This window comes from Scardinius erythrophthalmus (assembly GCF_964197995.2).
Source record: "Scardinius erythrophthalmus genome assembly, chromosome: 11".
Classification (NCBI taxonomy): domain Eukaryota; kingdom Metazoa; phylum Chordata; class Actinopteri; order Cypriniformes; family Leuciscidae; genus Scardinius; species Scardinius erythrophthalmus.
Genome location: NC_138231.1, coordinates 39,967,371 through 39,988,118, shown reverse-complemented (window position 1 = coordinate 39,988,118; position 20,748 = coordinate 39,967,371). Strand labels below are relative to the sequence as shown.

At 40.8% G+C, this 20,748-nt stretch overlaps 1 protein-coding gene across 5 annotated transcripts in view; it reads right to left on the bottom strand.

Moving 5' to 3' along the window:
- Positions 1–3,961: 3,961 nt before the first annotated feature.
- Positions 3,962–20,748, bottom strand: part of nhsl1b (NHS-like 1b) — a 107,375-nt gene continuing 90,588 nt past the window's right edge. For 4 of the 5 annotated variants that reach the window (XM_081378060.1, XM_081378062.1, XM_081378064.1 and 1 more), the window contains exons 3-8: positions 19,248–19,375; positions 16,413–16,605; positions 10,355–13,540; positions 8,488–8,614; positions 6,845–6,883; positions 3,968–5,966 (exon numbers count right to left, since the gene is read on the bottom strand). In XM_081378060.1, the coding sequence (XP_081234186.1) occupies positions 5,342–5,966; positions 6,845–6,883; positions 8,488–8,614; positions 10,355–13,540; positions 16,413–16,605; positions 19,248–19,375 (4,298 nt within the window). In that variant the 3' untranslated portion in view covers positions 3,968–5,341. Of the gene's footprint in view, positions 5,967–6,844; positions 6,884–8,487; positions 8,615–10,354; positions 13,541–16,412; positions 16,606–19,247; positions 19,376–20,748 lie in introns of all 5 variants that reach the window. The other variant, XM_081378061.1, reaches the window with a different exon arrangement.

The window sequence follows — 20,748 nt, the reverse complement described above, 5'->3', positions numbered from 1 at the left end:
CTACTCTTTTCGCGATATATCAGGTGCAAAACTAACTTGTGCACTTGAAACTCAGAAGCGGTGAGAGAGAAAGGGGGGCGGGAGGAGGGGGGGTCAAAGGAGACGTTTTATTGGTTGGCACCTAGCCAATGAAATGGGAGTTCGATGATGTCACGAAACCCGCGTGCACTGAAACACTAACATGGCTTAATGCATTAGACTGATATTAAAATAAATAAACGATATTATCAAACTCAGTAAACACAATGCTAATAATGCATACTACAGAAAAGCAGATGAGCACAGAATATGACGTAAAACATATGACGTATGCCATATATATTTGCCATATCTGGTATATATATATACCATAGACTGTAGGCTAAAAGACACACACACGTACGTACGTATATATATAATTTATTTATGTTTTGTTTGTTTTTGTGTGTCCAACAGTTAGGCTAGGGTGAATATTTAAAACATTTACAATACATTTTTCCAAAGCGACTTGCATTGCATTTCAAGGTATACATTTTACATTCTTATCAGATAATTTAGGTGCATTTTCATTGGAATTGGCATATATATAAGCAAATGTGTGTTCAGTGCAAATAAACTCGCTGCCTGTGTTTTATTAATAAAGGAACAAATTATGTGTTTTTTTATTGTTTTTAATTTTTATTTTATAACTGTTGGTCCATTAAGCCTCATTAAGTGTTTTCTTGGGTTCGAGGAAAACGTACAATTAAACGCGTTGCGTTCATATTCTGTGCTCATTTTTTTTCTGTATGCTTTATGGTGTTTCCTGAGTTTGGTCTTTTAATACCACTGTCTCAATTAAACGCGTTGCGTTCATATTCTATAAAACTATTCCAGTAAAACTAATGATATTTCATAAAAATATTTTCCAAGCGTTTTAAAAAATAGCTGATACATAAGCATAAATGTTTTCATTGTGGCTGGCGTTGTTCATTGGTGAGGCATCGACCAATAAAATGACTTCATTCCGACCCCAGCCCCGCCCCCGACTCTGCTCTCTCAAGTCTGCATTCACAAGTGCACGAGTGAGTTTTGCTACAGGCATATCGCAAAAAGAGTAGCAAAAGTCAAAGCGCTAGGATTTGAAGTTGTACTGCCAGATATGAGAGGTTGTGAGTGCCGACTTGTGGTTGTACAACGAAACTGAACTAAAGCACAAAGATAAATGTGTAGTACACAATTGTGCCTGTCATTTTGTTTATGTAAATGACACTTTACACATTTGTAACTATTAATCTGCAACTTCGAATTCAAAACACAGGTGTTCTGAGTATTGTCTGTGTGTGCAAATCGATAGATGCAGCTTTTCACATCAGAGCTGCAAGTATAAATTTCAACTTACAAATACAAATATTAATTTTACAAGTTCTCACATTCAAATTAGCAAGCTTTCGAGTTTTGCTACTGTTTTACCTTCATATATTTCTGACCCTCTTGGCTTGCGATATCTGCGCGGTTCAATGTTCCGAGCCGCGCGGCCGATTCGTCAATTTCGTCAGCGCAGCGCAGACGTGTTTCCTAGCGACACCCAATGGGCAGCGCGGCGCGAACAATCCTCACCAGCTCTGCGCTGACCAATTTGAACAGATACAAGTTAATTTGGCGCCACTCAATTACATTTTACCCATAAACCTCTGCTATTATTAATGTAACCTTACAGCAGATTTTGATTTACATGAACCTAAAGAAAATTAAGCCTTGAAAAATGAATAATTGCAAACCTGCTGTGTCAAACTTAAAATTAACATTACCTTGGCCGTCCCCTGGTATGTAAAATTGGTAGTGAAAATGGGGCGTTCACAGGAGGGTTGAAAATATGGTCCACCAGAAGACATAAGTCTTCTATAGCCTCTTGAAGTTCATTGATTGTGGTGATGAGGTCAAGGTCATTCTAAAACATTATACAGATATCTGTGTGTGTGTGTATATATATATATATATATATATATATATATATATATATATATATATATATATATATATATATATATATATATATACATACAGGGTGGGTCCTGTTTGTGGCACATTAGTATATGTGAGGGGGCAAACTCCTCAAGATGGGTGGTGACCATGGTGGCCATACTAATGTGCCACAAACAGGACTTTAATATCACCAACCATTCCCATGTTATTACGGTGTATCCATATAAATGGCCCACCCTGTATAATATATATATATATATATATATATATATATATATATATATATTTTAATTCCTTGGCCTTTGGAATTAAAATAGCCCCACATCATCACATAGCCTTCACCATACCTAGAGATTGGCATGGGGTACTTTCCATAAGATCATCTCTCAATGCAAATCAAACTAGCTTTTAGGCTAACTGAAATAAAACCATGCCAATCTCTAGGTATGGTGAAGGCTATGTGATGATGTGGGGCTATTTTAATTCCAAAGGCCAAGGGAACCTTATCAGGATGCATAGTATCCTAATTTTTTTTTTTTTTAAATACTTAAAAATAAAAATCTGCCTGCCTCTATGGGAATTTAACATAGGGGTGTACTCACTTATGCACCATCTATTTTAAGGAAGAACATTTATTTATTTACGATACATTATTCATTCACAAAGAAAATTGGTGTCCTTAAAGGTTGGATTTTTCCTATTTTTTTTTTAAATTAAGGTATTAAGTTCAATTTCCAAAATATGATTTTTATTCCTCTTTTTAGTCAACTTTAGCATGGGTGTATTCACTTATGCATTGCACTGTATATATATATATATATATATGTGTGTGTGTGTGTGTACTCAGATTGATTGGGAGAGACACTTTTTCCAATTAATCTCAATGGCAAAAAGTATCCAAATCACACTGAATTCACCCTATAAATCAATATCACAAAATATCAATACTAACACTAAAGATAATAAACATAAATGTATGCATTTCATCTTGTCTTTCTTCTTCTTTGTCTTCTGTTGGGAAAAACTCCTAAACTTCAGCAGAGAACCAATTTTTTGTAAGGAAGGGTTTCTTTATTGTACATTTATTTGCATGTATGGTTTGCGCTGCGCTGTTTAAATTGGTCAGCGCAGAGCTGGTGAGGATTGTTCGCGCCGCGCTGCCCATTGGGTGTCGCTAGGAAACACGTCCGCGCTGCGCTGACGAATCGGCCGCGCGGCTCGGACCATTGAACCGCGCAGATGACATGTCAGCGCGGCGCGAGCTCTGTAAACCCCCGCTGTCTCGTCCCACTTTTGGTTTGTTTGGCTTCCCATATTCTTTAGCTCCGCCCACACGGCCGGCCTCCAGCCGCTCCTTTTTTTTCCGGAAAAACTTGGTACAGCATGTCTTTCTTTTATAAATATAATAAAACTAAAGACTTTTTGGATGCAATACTACTCTATAGGTACTCAAGATTAACATGAGATTGACTGAGACTGAGTGCCCCCCCCCCCCCCCCCCCCTCCTAATTTACTTTTATTTTGGTGGCTTTAAATTATAAATAGAGCTAAGCAGAGGGAAACATATTTTTGTACTTCATCTGACAAGGACATAATCTGAGTCAGGTTCTAGCTAAAGAAATCATACAAGGCCAAACACAATGTCTGCATCGTCATCAGGTTTATTTTCGAGGGAACGGTTGCCTGAATATCGTGTTCACACGCTCAGCACAAAAGCATATGGGAGAAACAGGGAACTTACTTTCTCAATCTCCCTGTTGCACTTGCAGCCAAATCACAAACAATGATTCATGACCTCTTTCATGATATAACCTTTTTTGCATACGTGTCGTACGTTGGTCCAGGTCACGGTATCGAGCTTTAACTGATGGTCAGTAAGACGGAAGTAGGGGTTGATGGTCCTGCAAAGCCTCTGGAGTTGATGAACGGCTGTGGGTGTCATGGTGACGGTGCTTATAAGATTGTGGTTTGGGCTGGCGGCTGACAGGTGGCAGTGAATCAAAGACAGACAGATGGGCCATTTTTAAATATCACCATGTTTTATTACAGAGACAAACTCAAGAGGGTTAGCAGCTTGCTTCCTCTTTGCCATCGTTATTTATTCTGCTTTTATTTTCTGACCCGCTTTTCCATCAGTACGACGGGTGAAGGAGCAAGATAAGATGAATCTGAACTTAATGACCACATGTCTGTAGGATGTCCCCTCTAATCACACTTCACTCACTCCCCTCCCAAAACGCCCCACCTCCATCTACAGTATATCAAACCACATTCTGGCTATTCTAAAATAAATACTCTACAAAAGGAAGCCACTCCTAGCAAAGGTTTCTAAAATGTACAATTTCTTTGAAAATAAGCTCAGGTGTTACTTAACATTTCTTTAGATATATACATAAAAAACATTATAAAACTGCACAAAAAAAAAAAAAAAGAAGAAGCTTGACAAGTAAACATGAGGGTTAGTAATAAAGCGGTCACTTTCACTAGATGTTAACAGAACAGAACTCAGCTAGTTAGAGAGAATGTCCTGTTCGGCTCTTTGGTAACCAAAACAATTACAAGTAAAACCGGTCATTTGTTTCAAGTAAGATGTAAGAATTAACTCTTTAAAATAACCAACACAGACACCATGTTTTTTAAATGACAAATAAAAGGAGACAATGAACAGTGCAAACCTACACACCAAAAACCAAAGAAACTCTTTTTGTTTCCACGAACAAGCCGTCATTACTCCAATCTCTTGGCCCACAATTCCTTTTCTATTCCAGACACTTCTGATGGTCCGAACAGTAAGAAAAGTCTCTTGTAGAAAATGGTCGGTGTGCTCTCTATCTTGATCTTTGAAGACCGGTGTATTAAGGGTATCTAACTGAAAGGCGCTGACAGAGCTGCCTCTGTGAAGTTTGAGAAGTGACGCACCTTCTTTGGACCACAGCGCTGACACAATATCCATCAACTTGAACTACTACAGCCAAAGCAAGCAGTCACATAGTAATTCCTTCAATACAACTTTCGTAAACAGCTTCACCAAAAAACCCCACACAAATCTGACTGTTAATGCTTAAGAGTGGAAATAAAAGGCTGAACAAAATAACAGAAGCAATTGTTGATGAGTCTAGTATTGCCACTGAAAGCAGAGTTCCTTCTGAAAAGAAGGTCAAATTTGATTAGATAGGTTAGTTTATTTGTGAAGAGCTATAGGTATAGCAGTACACCGCCTACTGCTTGAGCTGACGGCTTGATCTACCTCGGGTCCGCACGTCTTACAATATCAGGCAGCGCTGCCTGGATTAGCGGGCAGCAAGACCTTCGAGAGTTCGACTCCTGGTCTTCTGCCCTCAGTCAATCTCTGGTGCCGAGAAGACATTCTGCCTTTGCCAAGGAGCCATTTCTTCTCCTAACTGCTGCTCTGCTCGCATAAAGTGCTGTTAGAGTCCTGAGAGATGGGAAGGGGCATGTTTGATGGAGAAACGGGGCATGGGTCTTCACAGTCAGTGAGCTCTCCATCCCTCTCGCAAATAACTGTCATGGGGCTGCTGAGGATCCGGCTGCGGGCGTTGTACTTGCTGCTGGCGGCAGAGGGCGGTGTGCGGGATCGGCCGTACTTCGGCCCGATTAATGACGGGGACGTTGAGAACATTCCCTCGTTGCGCGCCCAGTCCTCAGACGCCCTTTTGTTCCGGCCTGGAGAGGAGCAGGGGCTCTCGCCGGTCGGAGACGCCGGATCGAGCGAGGAGTCGAGAGAGCGAGTCCTCTGAAAGCGCGGGTCGGTGCTGCGCAGCATCTCGGTGGCAGACATGCGGAAGCTGGTCTCGGAGCGACTGCCTTTCTTCAGCAGGAGGGCCTTGAAGGTGTCGCTGCTGGTCGGGGATTTGCGCAGGCTGCGCTGTATGGAGCTTGTTTGCCGTGGCAGGGAGGAAGTCGAACCGGGGGCCATTCCTGTGGGGGTGACCGGTGGGGATAGAGGACTTCGTGAGCGCTCCTCTTCAGATTCCTTGCGCCCCAGGACCTTCCGCTTTGACCTGGAGACAAAAGTAAAATAACGTCAAATAAATCGTTTTGTAAAAACAGATATTAAGCCATTTAAACCAAAGTAGGGATGCGCAATATATTAGTACTATATCTGTAAAAAAAAAAAAAAAAATACAAAAATAAATAGCAGCTCAAGCTTATATTAGTTAGCAGTAGGCTGCAGAGAATCCGCTTACAAACAAAAATAAAATTGGTAAAATTTAGAGAATAATGCGTCAGGACTAAATGTTTAACTAAAATGCTTCACTTTAATTAACAACTAATCTAACTACTCCTGAAGCTGAACATCCTGAATAAGATTCAATTCAATTTTAGTGATTAATTTTTTTGAGCCTATCCCCTTCATTGATTTCTGTTCCACTTTCTCATTAAACTCCACTAGCCCCCAGCAAACCAAAACCTCACTGCAAAATTGGAAAAGCAGGAATATCTTAATGCAGTATATAAATAGCAGGGGTAGGAGGGTGGGGGGGGGATGTTTGCTTAATACAAATTCAGTCCTTTAAAAGCCAAACCAAAGACGAATACTGCAAGCATTGCAACTTTATGGAAGTGCAGACATAATGGAAGCCTAATCAACAAAGCAAACTGGGCAAAATGCCCCGCATCACTTTAACCAAAAGGGTTGTTCATTCGTCCCACCAGTAGGGGGACCTTGGGTCAATGAAAGCTAGCATTTGTGCCCAGGATCAAATCAAATTCATTAGCATGGCATAACTGCTGCAGATTAGGGAGCGTGGGATTATCTGCGGGATGGAGCAGAAATTCATCCCACGTCTGAGATGCGCTGGGAGATTATAGAGCTAATCCCACCCTAGCATCACCAGGAGAGGAATACGCCAACAGCTAATTACTTGCCAGACCGCACCTCGTATGTTGGGGGTGGTTCATGTTCAACTGGTCCAGGCTGAACGAAAGAGAAGGAAAGGGAGGATGGGAGGGATCAGGAAAGGAAAAGGAGGAAGAGAATGACAGATATGACAGAGTGTGGGAAAATGACAAAGGATGTGGAAGCAAGAATTGAAGTGTCAGAGATACAATATCTAAAACAAAACAGAAATCCATTGAAACCCCCCATCTAAATATATTTAAAAAAAGCTCTTTCAAAAATAAATATCTAAAAATAATAAAATGTTATATTTAAAATTTTAGTTTTAAGATTAAAATTAGAAAATAGGATTTAATTCTATGCTTCATTTCTGAGGTTTATGCATAAAACAGACAAAAAACAATTTGCAGAGGTAAAATGGTAAACTTATTTTAAGATACAACCATTTGGGAGGGCCTTTTTTTCTCCAGCATGAACAAGGTTCATCAAGAAATTATTAACCAAGTCTGGTGTGAATCTGAATCACGCTTAACATCTTTGAGATGAACTGGAACACAAACTGTGAGCCAGACCCCATCACCCAACCAGGCAAGTTATTCCAGTTCAGACTCTGTAAACTACTTCATTATGGACTTTGCTTTGTGTGCCAGAGACATTGTCCTTCTGGAACAGAAAAAGACCCCCCAAAACGGTTGCAACAAAGGCTTTTAGAATGTCATGTGTGCTGTAACATTGGCTTGTCTTCACTGGAATTAATGGAATATGCACATGGCTTCCACATACTGTTGATCATTTCGTTCTATAATGTGTAATTTTGTTCTTCAAGTAAATAATCTAGTTTTAAGCATGTTTATATATATTTAACAAGAAAACAGAACTGCAATCCTGCAGTAAAGTCCTTCAAAAAAAACATTAAATAAATAAACATAAATGCTGTATACATTGTGGTTGTAATCTAGCTTTCACTCCAGCTTTTTTATTTGAATCATCTAAAGCTCAGTGCTATGAGAGTGACATCAGCCAAACCGCAGGATTTACTGAGCACATATAGCATCTGGTGCACTGTCACACTACATCTAAACTGGTCTTCCATTTCAAGGATATCTTTTACTCTAATATCTGTGTGAGATTGCAGCAGACCAGAGCATAAGGAAGAGCAAATCCGCACACACAGTAGCAGAGGAAACCAAATCCTCTAGAATAAAATTGTGTGATGTGCTAAAGAACTTCAAAAACCTGCCCATTACACGTGACTATGGGGAAGAGCCTGCATACGTAATACGTCTGTGCGAACAACATAATGAATTTTAAATAATTCCCCATACGGTAAGCAACAGAGGTGCATTTTCACGTGAATAACTGCAGTGAGGCTATGAGAGTTTTATGACTGAATTAGAAGAGAGTGCATGTTTCTTTAACACAGCCAAATGTACATGAGCATCCAGTGGAGTAATGCATCAGCCTGTGGCATTTCTCAATCTGACAGACAGAGACCACAGAAGCCCTACTCTTTACAGGCTGCTTTCCTTCCACGCTCTATCTTTGATGAATGTATCTGCGATGGGATAGGACAGCCCACTTTAAAGTTATGAATTGCGGTTTATGGGAGGTGGGAAGGATGGAGTGGAAAGGAAGTAGATGAGACTGGAAAAGGGATACCAGCAAAGTATTTGGGAATTTACCTGTGAATGGCAGCAAAGAGGTCCTCTGTGGTGCGGGGCCGCGTGGGGGTCACCATGTCCCCACAGCTGTCGCCGTTGATGCTGGGAGATTGAGCGACGTCCAACGTGCTGGACTCAAACACCTCACCTGGTAGGACATTAATATATTAAACTCATATAATAGAGGATGTATTTAAATTTCTTTAAATAAATAAATATATAAAAATATATATAAGTTTTATTATGAGCATTGCGCTTCCAACACCAAGGTTATGGGTTTGACTCCTTGAATGCAATTGACTCCAATTTATATAAAAGTCTGCCAGATGCATCAGTGTAATGGAAGTGTAATGATGATAATAAACTTCAAAGGCAGAGCCTAATGACATGAAAATAAATGAACACACTGCAAACAGGACCCAGCTGACAAACAGATACCGTCATTCTAGAACTCAATATTATGTCAAATATGCATAGGCATGTTTGGACAAACTTGTCTAAAAAACAAACAAACAGAAATATTCAAAGCAGAGAGGAAAATGTATGTAGATAAACACTGGTAGAGTTTGAATGGTTTTACGTAAAATATCAGATAACATCATATTTTAAAACAGTCAATCAAAATCCTACATTTCATATAAGTACCAAGACACGTCCTAGAGCCATCGATAAATCCAAGGACACACACAAATACTTCACAAAACACAAAGCCCACATGAAGACAGTAAAAAGCTTTACGTTTAATATTGTCTTACATTGTTATGGTCGTATCCACCTTCCCAGAGTTCAGTTGCAGTGCTCTGCTCTCCTCTCATCTCACATCTGCACTTGCCTGAGACACTGAGGGTGATCTCACGTTACGCGCTCTCTTCCATACCCCTCCCTCACTTCTCTCTTCCTCTACCCACTGTCAGCTCCACCCCCCGCCCCATCCTGTTTAAACGGCTTTCCCTAAGGAATGCTGTCCCATTCTATCCTGACCCTGACTAGAAGTGCGAGGGGGAGAGTCTGTGGACACTGTAACACCGGTGACGTTGAGAGAGAGAGACGCACATTTTCTCTTTTGTTCTATGCTGTAATAATTGTATAAATTTAAGAGAAACACCTATAAAAGTATCAATATGTATACTGCACACTCTCATTAAATAGACACTGCTTTTATTACCATATTCAAGAGTTGTCTGTGTATAGTTGTTGTCAGTACTCTTAATATTCAGTATTTAGAATTGATATTATTTAGAATATTTAAATATTTATTTTATTTTATGACCTGCAACTTAATTCATCTGCTTATTTCCTTATTTACCTGATGTTTCAGAAACCTGATGTTACCTGATGTAACATGCATTCAAAACTGGTGAGAGAATCGATAAATGAAACAATGAAAAACAAAAGGATGAGAGAGAATGGTAAAACAGGAGAGAATGAGAAAAGGATGAGAGAATCAGAAGTCAAAGGGACAGATGGTGGAAGGGGAGGGGGGTTGCTGAATGAATACAGTGAAAGACTTGGGGAAAGAGACAGAGAGAAGTAAAACTAAATAAGTACTAAATCCAAAGGGCTGCTTGAGTGATGTCCAATTCTAAGCCCTGATACACTCATGGTAGAGGTGATCAAAATCAGCCACCTCTTGCCTTAAATGCATGTATACTTATACACAAGTTGTTGTTTTTTTGACAGTGCTGTTTTAATACAAGCTTAAGTGCAAATGTGCATCACCTTGTTCCTATTATCTCTCTTTATGTAATTTAAAGCTTGGAATCACATATGTCACCCAATAGTGCCTCTGACTCTTTAAAAAGGTCTGCGTATTTAAAATTGTATGATTTTGTGTCATCCAGTTTTATAAATGATCTCCACAGAGTAAAATGAGAAAAATCTAACTCACCACTTTCATCATCTTTAGATCCAAAAGATTCTGTGCTGCTGGTTACATCTTCATCATCTCCCTCTTCTCCATCCTTTTCTTCAATGGTACCCATGTCTGCATCAAGAATGATGGTACCAGAAGTCTGGGAGAACTCCTGAGCTTCACAATTTGTGGAAGAAATGTCTCTGATCTCCTCAGAAGGTACAGAAATACCAATGCTACCCTTCTCAGTTGTCTCTTCCTGTTCTGGCACAGGTGTGGGGTCCAGAACATCAGGCGTAGTTGTAGAGATGTTAACGTCATTTTGAGCACTCAGCAAATCACTGACATGATCCACTGATGGAAAGGTGAGAGAAAACATGGGCTTTTTGGAAACCGCAGGAGGCTTTTTCTTGGGTGTAGCGTTTTGTGGTGTTTCTGCAGGTGATGAGAGGGCAGTCTCCAAACCATCTACTTCAGTTATGGCCTTAACCTTGTCAAGATCTATGGATCCATTTGTGAGGCAGGATGTTGGTTCAGAAATTGATTTTAAATCACAGCCAGGTTGTGCTTCAACATGGCTATCCTGGCTATGCTGGATGGAGAGTTTTTTCTCTGGAGATGATGGTCTTAAATTTGGAAGTATTGAAGAAACCTGAGGAAGTGTGGGATGCCGTAGTTTGAGAGGCTTCTCTGGTGTTTGGGGTCTGGCCAACTGATTAACTTCATTGTTTTTTGGCTGCTTTGCTGACCGAAGTTGCACACTCTGCAGGGCAAATGGGGTGATCAGAGGTATGCCAACCTTACTAGGCTGCTCAGAGTGAGGCGGCACTGTTCCTCTTTCTGAGTTCACTGGTTTTAGGCTACCCTTAATTTCCTTCAAACAAGTAGAAGAAGGTGTAGGTGGTGTCATGCTGGGTAGGAGTTGATTTTGGGGTGGAGAATAAGCAGGGATGGGGGAAAAAGCAGGCAGTGGTGGTGGTGGAGGAGGTGGTGGAGGGCTGAAAGAACAATTGAGGCCCGACAAGGCAGGGTCTATCAACATTTCTGGAGGTGGAGGCGGTGGAAATTCAGGGGAAGAATTGATGTAAGGAGGGCTCATGGATGCTTGTTGAGGGGGGGTGGTGGGTAAAGAAGGGGGCGGAGGAGGAAAAATCTGGTCTGCAGGGCTGGAAGGCGCAAGGGGAGGAGGAAAGGACGGAGCATTGAAAGGTATAAGAGCCACAGGGGCAGCTGGAAGAGGAGGTGGAGGAGGAATATTGTTCCTGTTGGAATCAGAGGTGTTAGAGGAAAGAGAGGTGGAAGAAGAGGATATGGATACAGATGAGAGCAAGGATGACTTTCTTTCAGGCACTCTGGGTTTGGGCTTGCTGCCTGATGGGGACTTGCATCTCATAAAAGAGGGGACGGGAGTGCCAGCTGTTGGAGTGTTGGATTGACTTGAGTATCCACTTGATGGAGAAGTCAACCGATGTACCCTGTCTGGCGATGAGGTGCCTGTTCTGGGCTTTACACTTCCTTCCTGAGCAGGAGGAAGAGTAGTCTGGTTACCATTGTGGAGGTCTCTTCCATTTACCATCTCAACCACTTGTCCAGCAGAAAGTGAATTGGTGCATGGTGACTGTGTTTGATCTCCAGATGGACGAGGATAATCCACATAGTAGCCCCAAGAGTCTGCATAATCAGAACGGAGGCTACTAGTGTCACTATGAGAAGGTGTGACATGACAGATGGAGTACACATGAGCCATCCCTGCTGCTGATACACCACTGCTGCCTGCACTGATGCTGCTCTGGCTCCTGGGACGAAGCATCCAGGGGTCCTCATAGTCGCTACAAGGACTGTGAGATGGTGAGGTGGAGGACCCTTTGCCTTTCAGCCCATTCTGAAGTGACTGTTGGAGTGTGGCAATTAGTGACTCATTAAGAAGAGAACCATTGCGAATATCTGACCCTCCAATATTGGCAGTAGGGGAGCTGGTTTTCTTAGGCTTTCGTCGTAGAGAGTCTGTGCGTGCTGGTGGAAGAGGTGGTTTCTTAGGCTTGCGTAGAGAGATGGAGCGTGACAGTGAGTGGTCACTGTACAAGCTGGTTCTGTCTTCTTGCTGGCCCAGGCACTCGTACATACTGTGTCTTCCTGCTCTTCCTCCTATACCATGACCATGGCCACTACCCTGGCTCCTTGACCTAAGACCTGAATCCAGATGCATGGAAGTGTAGTAGCCATCATTGTCCATTGAGTAGAGTGAACTAGAGTCTGTGCCTTTTGAGGAGCGTTCAAGGCTACTATAGAGATGATTTATAGGTGTTGAGCTGCTGGAAGTCAGTGTCCTTCTGGGCAAGACATTCTCAGGAGTGTCGTAAATCCATTGCTCGTCTGAAGACAATGTTCCTGCGGCAATGGTGCTGTGGCTGTGCAAACTACTATCAGACTGGCCAGTCTCACTGCAGGTATCCTTCATACCTGACTCTGGTGTGTGTGATCCTGTGCCTACACTACTAGTGCTCTCACTGTTGACAGCTGAGACCATGCTAAGAGCTCTAGCATTAGTGTATGGTGACCCAACAAGTGGGCTCTGGCCAGGGCTTGATGTGGTGTGAAGTGCAATAACCTCAGCAGAACAAGACAGAGTAGCATTAGGTATAAGGGAGGTTGAGTAGGCTGCATGTGGAGAAACTACACAGGCTGATCCCCACTCCTTTTGAGTACCTCTAACCTCTTGAGATTTTGGCCGGGCTTGGTTACATACCCTGGGGGCATTCCTCATGTGCACCACAGTTTCATCTACTTGTAATTTTCCAATCTGCTGAGGTGCTTTTGCAGTGGAGTCTTCTTGCCTGAAAGGGGTGCTACTGTAAAGGGGCTCTGCATTTAGAGAGACCCGTGCACCTCGTGGCAAGCTGTGAAAACGTTGGATATCATTGCCAAACTGTGGTTCCATTACAACAATAGAACTTCCAGGGGAGCTCCCATCATAGACAGAAGAGATGTTCATGGCAGAACTGGAGATGCCGGCCATCTGAGCAGCAATTCCTTGGCCCTTCTGAGCTCGTATTCTCCTCACAGAGGGTGGGACAATTTTCACCTCCTCAGTTTGGCAGCCAGAATCTTTTGTTATAGATCGACGGAGAGTTGAATTCCTATTCATGACTCGCCCAAGTGTTGAATACTGTCCAGGGATAAACATGGACTGTGGCCGAAGCTCTCCTCCGCGCCCTTTAGCTGCTACAGAGAAAAAAAGAAAGGAGACAATTATGACAAGTACTACAGCTGCTTGTTTTTCTGCTTCTCTCCCCTCCATCTCTTTGTGACATCAGCTGCCAATCAGATTAACCCTCTCTATTGAGAGCTAATTAATTTGATTATCTTGAGCCACATGTGGCATGTTGATGACTACTGGAAACTTTGATTAAGGTTGATAACTTAATGGCTGGCACCAAATTTGTTGTCCATTCCTGAGTGTCACTGAGAGTTTGCACTAAGTCAATGATCTTAGTAAGCTGGTGCTCGAAGGAGGACAGGCAGATGGTCTAGCAGTACCACAACACTCTCTCACACAAACCACACATCTTTATGGGCTTATGCATGCAAACACATTTCTAGAGTTTAGTTGAAAACCACAGGCTGTAAATGTATTACGCCTCCTGTTACCATAATACACACACACAGCAAAGTGCAACCTTGCATCTTAATGTCACACTCAATTTTAGAGAATAAATGACCATACAAGAGTAATCATGACATTCTAACTGCCAGACAGAAACGTGTCTTAAAAGCATTTCTATCAGATCAGCTTAAGTTTTAGAGCCAGGGATAGGACACTAGTGCATGAAGTTAGCCCTTACCCCTGCATGTATAAACAACAGAAAGGCCTCATTAAAAGCATATCTACAAATAGCAAATACAAAGACTGATACAGAATGCCCTTCCCACAATCTGGCATGAACGCAAACAGATATGGCATTTTAACGGTTTGCTAGTGTATTTGAAAATTATATGAAATTTGCTGATATACTTCCGCCTAACAGGAAAAAAAAAAAATCCTACGAGGACTATGTGCACTATTTTTACTTATACTACATCTATTTTAACTCTCCCCTCCCCCTCCATTACTCTCCTGATAAAATATGAAGTGTTTTGCCAGAAGAATCTGGATAGGGGATTATGAAGTGGCTTCAGTTGGCTGCAAAGCAAAATGTGGCATGCCATCTCCAACAATGGCTCCAAATACGAGCACTCACATACACTAACAGGAAGCAAACTAAATAGAATCAGGGACCATGACCCAGGGGAGTGGTGAGAAATGGAATGCGGGATGCAGCTGTTGGATGCTGAGATTATATAACGGAGCGTTGAGAGTATGCATGCAAGAAATCCACATTTAGGGCATGGGAGATTCTGTAATGATTAGCAAATCAATGGATGATTTGAAAATAGACTTATAAGACAGCAATTTGGAATTCATTTTGAATTGGGAAGTCAAAGAGCTCAGATTTTAGGATGATCCTAAGACTTCTAAAATCAATGCACAGAAAATGCATTAAGATGGGAAAGAGAGGCAGGGTCATGACAAACTACATTATATGGTCATGACAACTACAGTACTACATGAAGATGACTACAGTCATCTAAATGGAAACAGGTGAGGCAGGAGCAGCAGCACAGAAAGCTGGCAAAGCCATACCATACCTAGTTCCTGTTGGACGTTGTCAGGCACCCCTGAAATAGTCTTTCTTCGCTTAACCTTCTTGGGCCGGCGGACCAGTGTGTCAGTGTTTATTAGGGAGCGGCGGATGCTGGCCTGCCTGTCAAACGTCTCCCCTGGAGACCAGTTGACGAGGGCAGACAGGCAAAAGGGCCAGTTAGTAACATACATGCATCACACATGCAGAGCACACACACATACAGATCCTATACCAGTAAACTTTCATGCAGAGCCACACACATTCTGCATAAGCGAAATAATGTGAAAACCAGGCCAAATTTAGGAAAAAGACAAAGATGAAACTGCATTCAAATCTTTACTCATTCATGTTTTAAGTGGGTCTGTGTTTAAGTGTGTCTGTGTCAAGAAAGCAAGTAGCTATATGTTACAAAATAGAGAAGTTCCAGAAACAGCTATTAAAATCACCCATCTTGTTGGGTGAATGACTTAAATCAGTCATAGCAGCCAAATATTAAGGTTTAATATTGGCTGCTATGACTGATTTAAGTCACTCAGTTGACAATATATGCAAATACTGCGTTTGCCTTTGCCTGGCAGTATAGTGGTTACGACTCTGATCTCTCTGATCTGTTGTACACTAAGGGGAATTCTATCTAAATACAATGATCTTCCTCTATACAAAGTATATGAAGAGGAAACCTCGGTTTGAATTATATCATTAGAAACAGTATTTTATATAAAAGCACTTTTGTGCTGCAAGATGTGCTGTAGCACTGCAAAAGCAAGGGAACCCCAGAGACTGGGCACTGTTGACTAAGCCTCAGCACGCTGAGATGCCTGACTATGTCACGGAGCTGACAGACTGAATTAGTGTGTTGTGTGTATTTGTGTGTGCTTTATAGTATAATACAGCTTCTTCCTGAGTCATAGTGAAGTTAAGAATTATTTAAAGGGATTGGACATAGAGAGCTTATTCTGTCTGAAGAAGACTAGTAGGAAAGACTGTTCTTTTGGATTAGGTGTTCATAGTGATGCACAGCTGAATTTATGCATCGGCTGGGAGACTGAATGCTCAAACAGATGACTTTCAAAGGTCAAAGAGATAGAAGGAAATGACAGAACTGTTAATATGAGAACTGTTAATACACTCAGACACATTCATGTTAGATCTATCCATGTGGTTATGCATCCAGAACAGGCGGTGTGTAGTGATCATGCATGCAGTGCTCAAATGTTCAAATCAGTTACAATTTCTAAGATGTTACTGATTTTAATGAAAGATCCACATGAACGTAACACACAGACCAGCAATATGAATTCTAGACTGACAAACATAGGGACTCATCAGAGACACAACATGAAAGTGACATTTTGAAACGTTTCTACAGTGCTGGCATGTTTGACTGACAGTTGATGGTATATATTTCTTACCTGTGACATCGATGGGGACAATATCTGTGAGAACAGCCTTAGCCTGCTGCCTCATCTTCTCTTCTGGAGTGGGCAGGGGCGGGGCTTTGGACCATGACATTTGTCCATCAACCTCAACCCCCTCCTCCTGTGCGGGACTTTGTGCTCTCATTTGGAAGGAGTCTTTCTCTTCCTCTCCTGAAGATGCTGTAGACTGAAAAGATGTGAAAATACAGTGAGTTTCATGACTACAGTAGGCTTATAGAGATGAGTAAACAGAAAGTTTAGTAGGACATTAATATTCAGACTCAGAGCTGCTACACCCCTTATTTCTCTTTAGCTTTAGTCAAGGGTTGTTTAAAGATTGTGTGCCCCAACTTACTGGAGCTCCAGGAGTTGGCTATACAGAGTGGTTTCACGGGCAACTGACCATCAAACCACACACACATAAACACACTGAGAAACTAGAATAGAGACAATAAGAATAGAGAAAGGGAGCAGAGAGGGGGGGAAAACCAGCGAGGCGTTAAAACTCTGTTCACGCATTGTGATTCTGAAATGGGAATGCCGTTCACAGAGTTACAAGAGGACCATCTGAAGTTTCAATCCAACACCTGGGCCTCCCTCAGCCTCCCAAAAAAACCACATATAATTAAACCACTACACTACATTTAATTATCCATCCAGGTCACTACCAATAGTCAAAAACCTATTCACAACTGCCCGAGGTATTGTTTTTTGTTTAAACATTTTATTACCTGTCCTGCCTTCAGTGGATTGACTTTCAGTGTAAAATAAAGAGTATGACGAGTACATCACATTTTACAAGTGGCCAATTCGTATTATTAAATATGTTTGAATGACAGCTTACCTTGATTTGCACAAAAAATGAAGATAAAATAAAACCTTTTTCTTTCTTTATAACCCCAGAGTTCTTTAAAACTTTATAAACGGCCAATTAAACCATAAACACATATATTCCAGTGTTACTCTTGCCTTGATTAAAAAATAAAAATAAAAAATAATAATACAAAAATAAAATCAATGCTGTGATTCTTCTGAATATTTTGTTTAGTTTTGCCAAAAGTACCAACTTCGGTACTGAAATTAATTTTTTTTGACGATACCAACATTTCTCTCTAGCATTTTGAGCGCTGTTGAACGGACTATTAAACAACTTTGATTCGCACGCGCTCAACATATATGTCTCTGATTGGCCATTGTGTTCACGCGCTCAACATATATGTCTGTGATTGGCTGATCGTGTTTGACGCGCTTCACCGAGCACACACACATACACACAAGAGCGTTTGAAAGCAGGCGTCTATCAGCGGATCCCGATCTATTTACTATTTACAACACATACACATAATAAATGAATAAATAAATGTATAATGTATATGTTACAACGTGATTGAAGCGTTGATCACTGTAGCCGATCACAGACATATATGTTGAGCGCGTGAACACAATGGCGAATCAGAGGCGTTTAAGAATCCATTCAACAGCGCTCAAAATGCTGCTATCGTCACATTTTTAAGACTTGGTACTAAGTCGGTACTTTAGCAAACAGGAATTTTGTTATATATTGTCACTATAGCCTGCTCCAATAAAACAATTTAATGAATATTATTTATTTTTTCTCCTTTAAATTTTAAACAAAAAATAAAACAAAGCAGCAAAAACTTGTTCAAGCAGCAAACAATTTTTTTGTTTCATGATCTTCAGCCAGAATCTTAAAGGTAAAATTGTTTTTTAATGATATAACAAAAAGAAGAGAAAGGACGAACAAGAAAAGAATAGGAAAAAGGAACAGAAGTATAAGGCCAGTCCAGCACTGTAACCTGAGTTAACCTCATCCCAGTGGGCTGGGAAAGCAGGTCTAGGGTGGTGAAGGAGGTTAAAAGGGCATGGGATCCTTTAGGGTGGGCCAGGGGCACCAAGAGGACAAAAGGACCCCCGAATCTTTGCTTTTACTGTGTCTGACCTTTCCAGGGCCCCTGAACGCAGTGTGATGAGGAGCAATAAAGAAAGGATAGAGAATGAGGGCAAGGGTATGGTGTACTATAAGACTGGTGTGCTATAAACAAAACCACATGATTTTGTGCTAAACACATTAATGATTGTCCTATTGAATCCCCTCAGTAAAATCCCCTTTCTTTCAAACCTGTCTTCAATGCTCATAAGCTAAACAGCAGCTTTCTAAATCACAATATCTCAGTAAATAACTATTTTAACACATTATGAATAATAGTTTCATTAGAGTGTCATTCTCCTGAGGTTCAGCTCTTATAATGGGGCCACACATGGCTGACAATATTAATGAAGGCAACAGAGAGGCTGAAGAACTGAGGCGGGAACTTCACAGAGGAACATGTGGGAAGCTGTGATTCAGTACCCAGAAGCCCATCTGCAGGCAGACACTCTCTCCAGCAGAGGGCAGACAAATCCCACAGGCTGCTACAGTCAGCTTTCTGATCCGATTTTATAACAGATCACTCTTTTTATTCATTAATTCATTATTTTTATGGCCAATAACCAATATGGTGGCAAATATTGTAAATCTATACTAACAAAAAAATTCCTTTACACGATGTGAATTCATCTTAAAAAAAAAAAAATGTTTTAGCACATTTAAAAAACTCGGTATAGGAAAAAGAGTATAGGGAAAAAACTATATATAAAGTGCTAAATAATAATAATCATTATTATTATATTTAATATGCAGATATATAATTATATGATGATTATTAAACATTATTCAATATGTTTAAAATATCAAGTCAACATCAATAATCAGAACAACACACAAAAAATGCTAAATATGGTCTACGATATTTTTTTAAAAAGGCCTACCTTTTTATCAGCGTCATCCCCTTCCATGTCCTCATCCTCATGTTGCGAGTTTGAGGAGCCTGAGAAGGTGGGTCCCTGTGAGTAGTACTGTGAGCTGCGGAAACCATCTTTCCTCAGTTTATCACATTCTGTGGGAACAGAGCAGAAACATCAAGACCAACCCGAAAGAAAGTTTTTAGGAACTTTCAGACATGGATTGAAGTATAGAAGCAGATAGTGTTTATTTAGCTCCCTCTAGTGGGTTGAGAGAGAAATGACCATTTGAAGGTCTTCATGAAAATGATGAATAATGTAAATGGTCTGATCCAACTAATAATAAGATAATTCAATTTACAAAACACCTTTACAAAAATATTCTGGATGAGAGAGAACTAGAGATTAGAAAAGAGTAGAAGACTGAGATCTGTTCTGCTCTGTATGTGTGTGTGTGTGTGTGTGACAGACTGCATCATGCTGACTTTCTAAGCTAACTGTTGCAGATGGCAGCTCCATCCCCTTGGCACACATCCCACAATCCCTTCAGTCATTCAGTCAAGTGAATCCAGCAGTCTCTCTGCTGACAAAAAAAATAATGCTCATCTGCTTTCATTATTTCCTGATGTTTGTTTTATGACACTTCACTGTAGCTGTGCGATGCACTCCATTAAATAGCTTAAGTGTGCAATTTCTGTGCCACTGACGGCAACAAACCGAATTGCAAAAATATTGACTTGTTTTGCAAAGTTTTCACAAACCACTCCCTTATCCGCCAATGGTAAAAAAATAAATAAAAAAATCTCATAAATTATTTTGTCAGACTGGACTAGATGCTCAAACAGAGCCATAGTGTTTACACTTTTGGAGAAATCAGAGTGGCTTACTTAATGGCTGTTCCTGCATATTAAACTGATGTCTGTTTTTGTTTTTGCATATTAAACTGAAATAGAATTGCACTCCTCAGCTCTAAAAATGCCAGAGATGGGAATCAAACCACATATTGGCACAAGAGCAACGCACATACGAGACAAACCAAGAGTCTAAAATGACTAAAACAGCCAGACTGTTAAAATGTCTTCCTCTAATTCTCCAAAACCACTGTTTATTTTGTTTGCTAATCCTTTACGGTTTCCTTCAACACTTATCCGTCAGCTAAGACTTTAAATAGAGACGAGCAGGTTTACAAACGCTTTTTAACCTGCCATTAAACATTCAAGACACTTGTGAACTTCCTCTCATCTACATGTGCCTAGTGTTGTTTGTCTTGGCAGAATAAGCCTGTTTAAGAGTTTTTTCCAAACCAAAGAGAGACTGCCAGGAAAGGAAAGACATAACAAGTGAGCGGGAAGTATAAACAGCATTGGGAAAAGTGTTTGATGGTACAGCTCTACCTGTCCTCATGTCCTCTCTGCTATCTGAAGGCTTGAGGTCTCTAATGGAGTAATGTGACCTACACACCTGTGCCTGTATAATTAATCAGGCTTCACATCAGCCACCTGCACAGTTAGATTAGTCTTGAGAATCT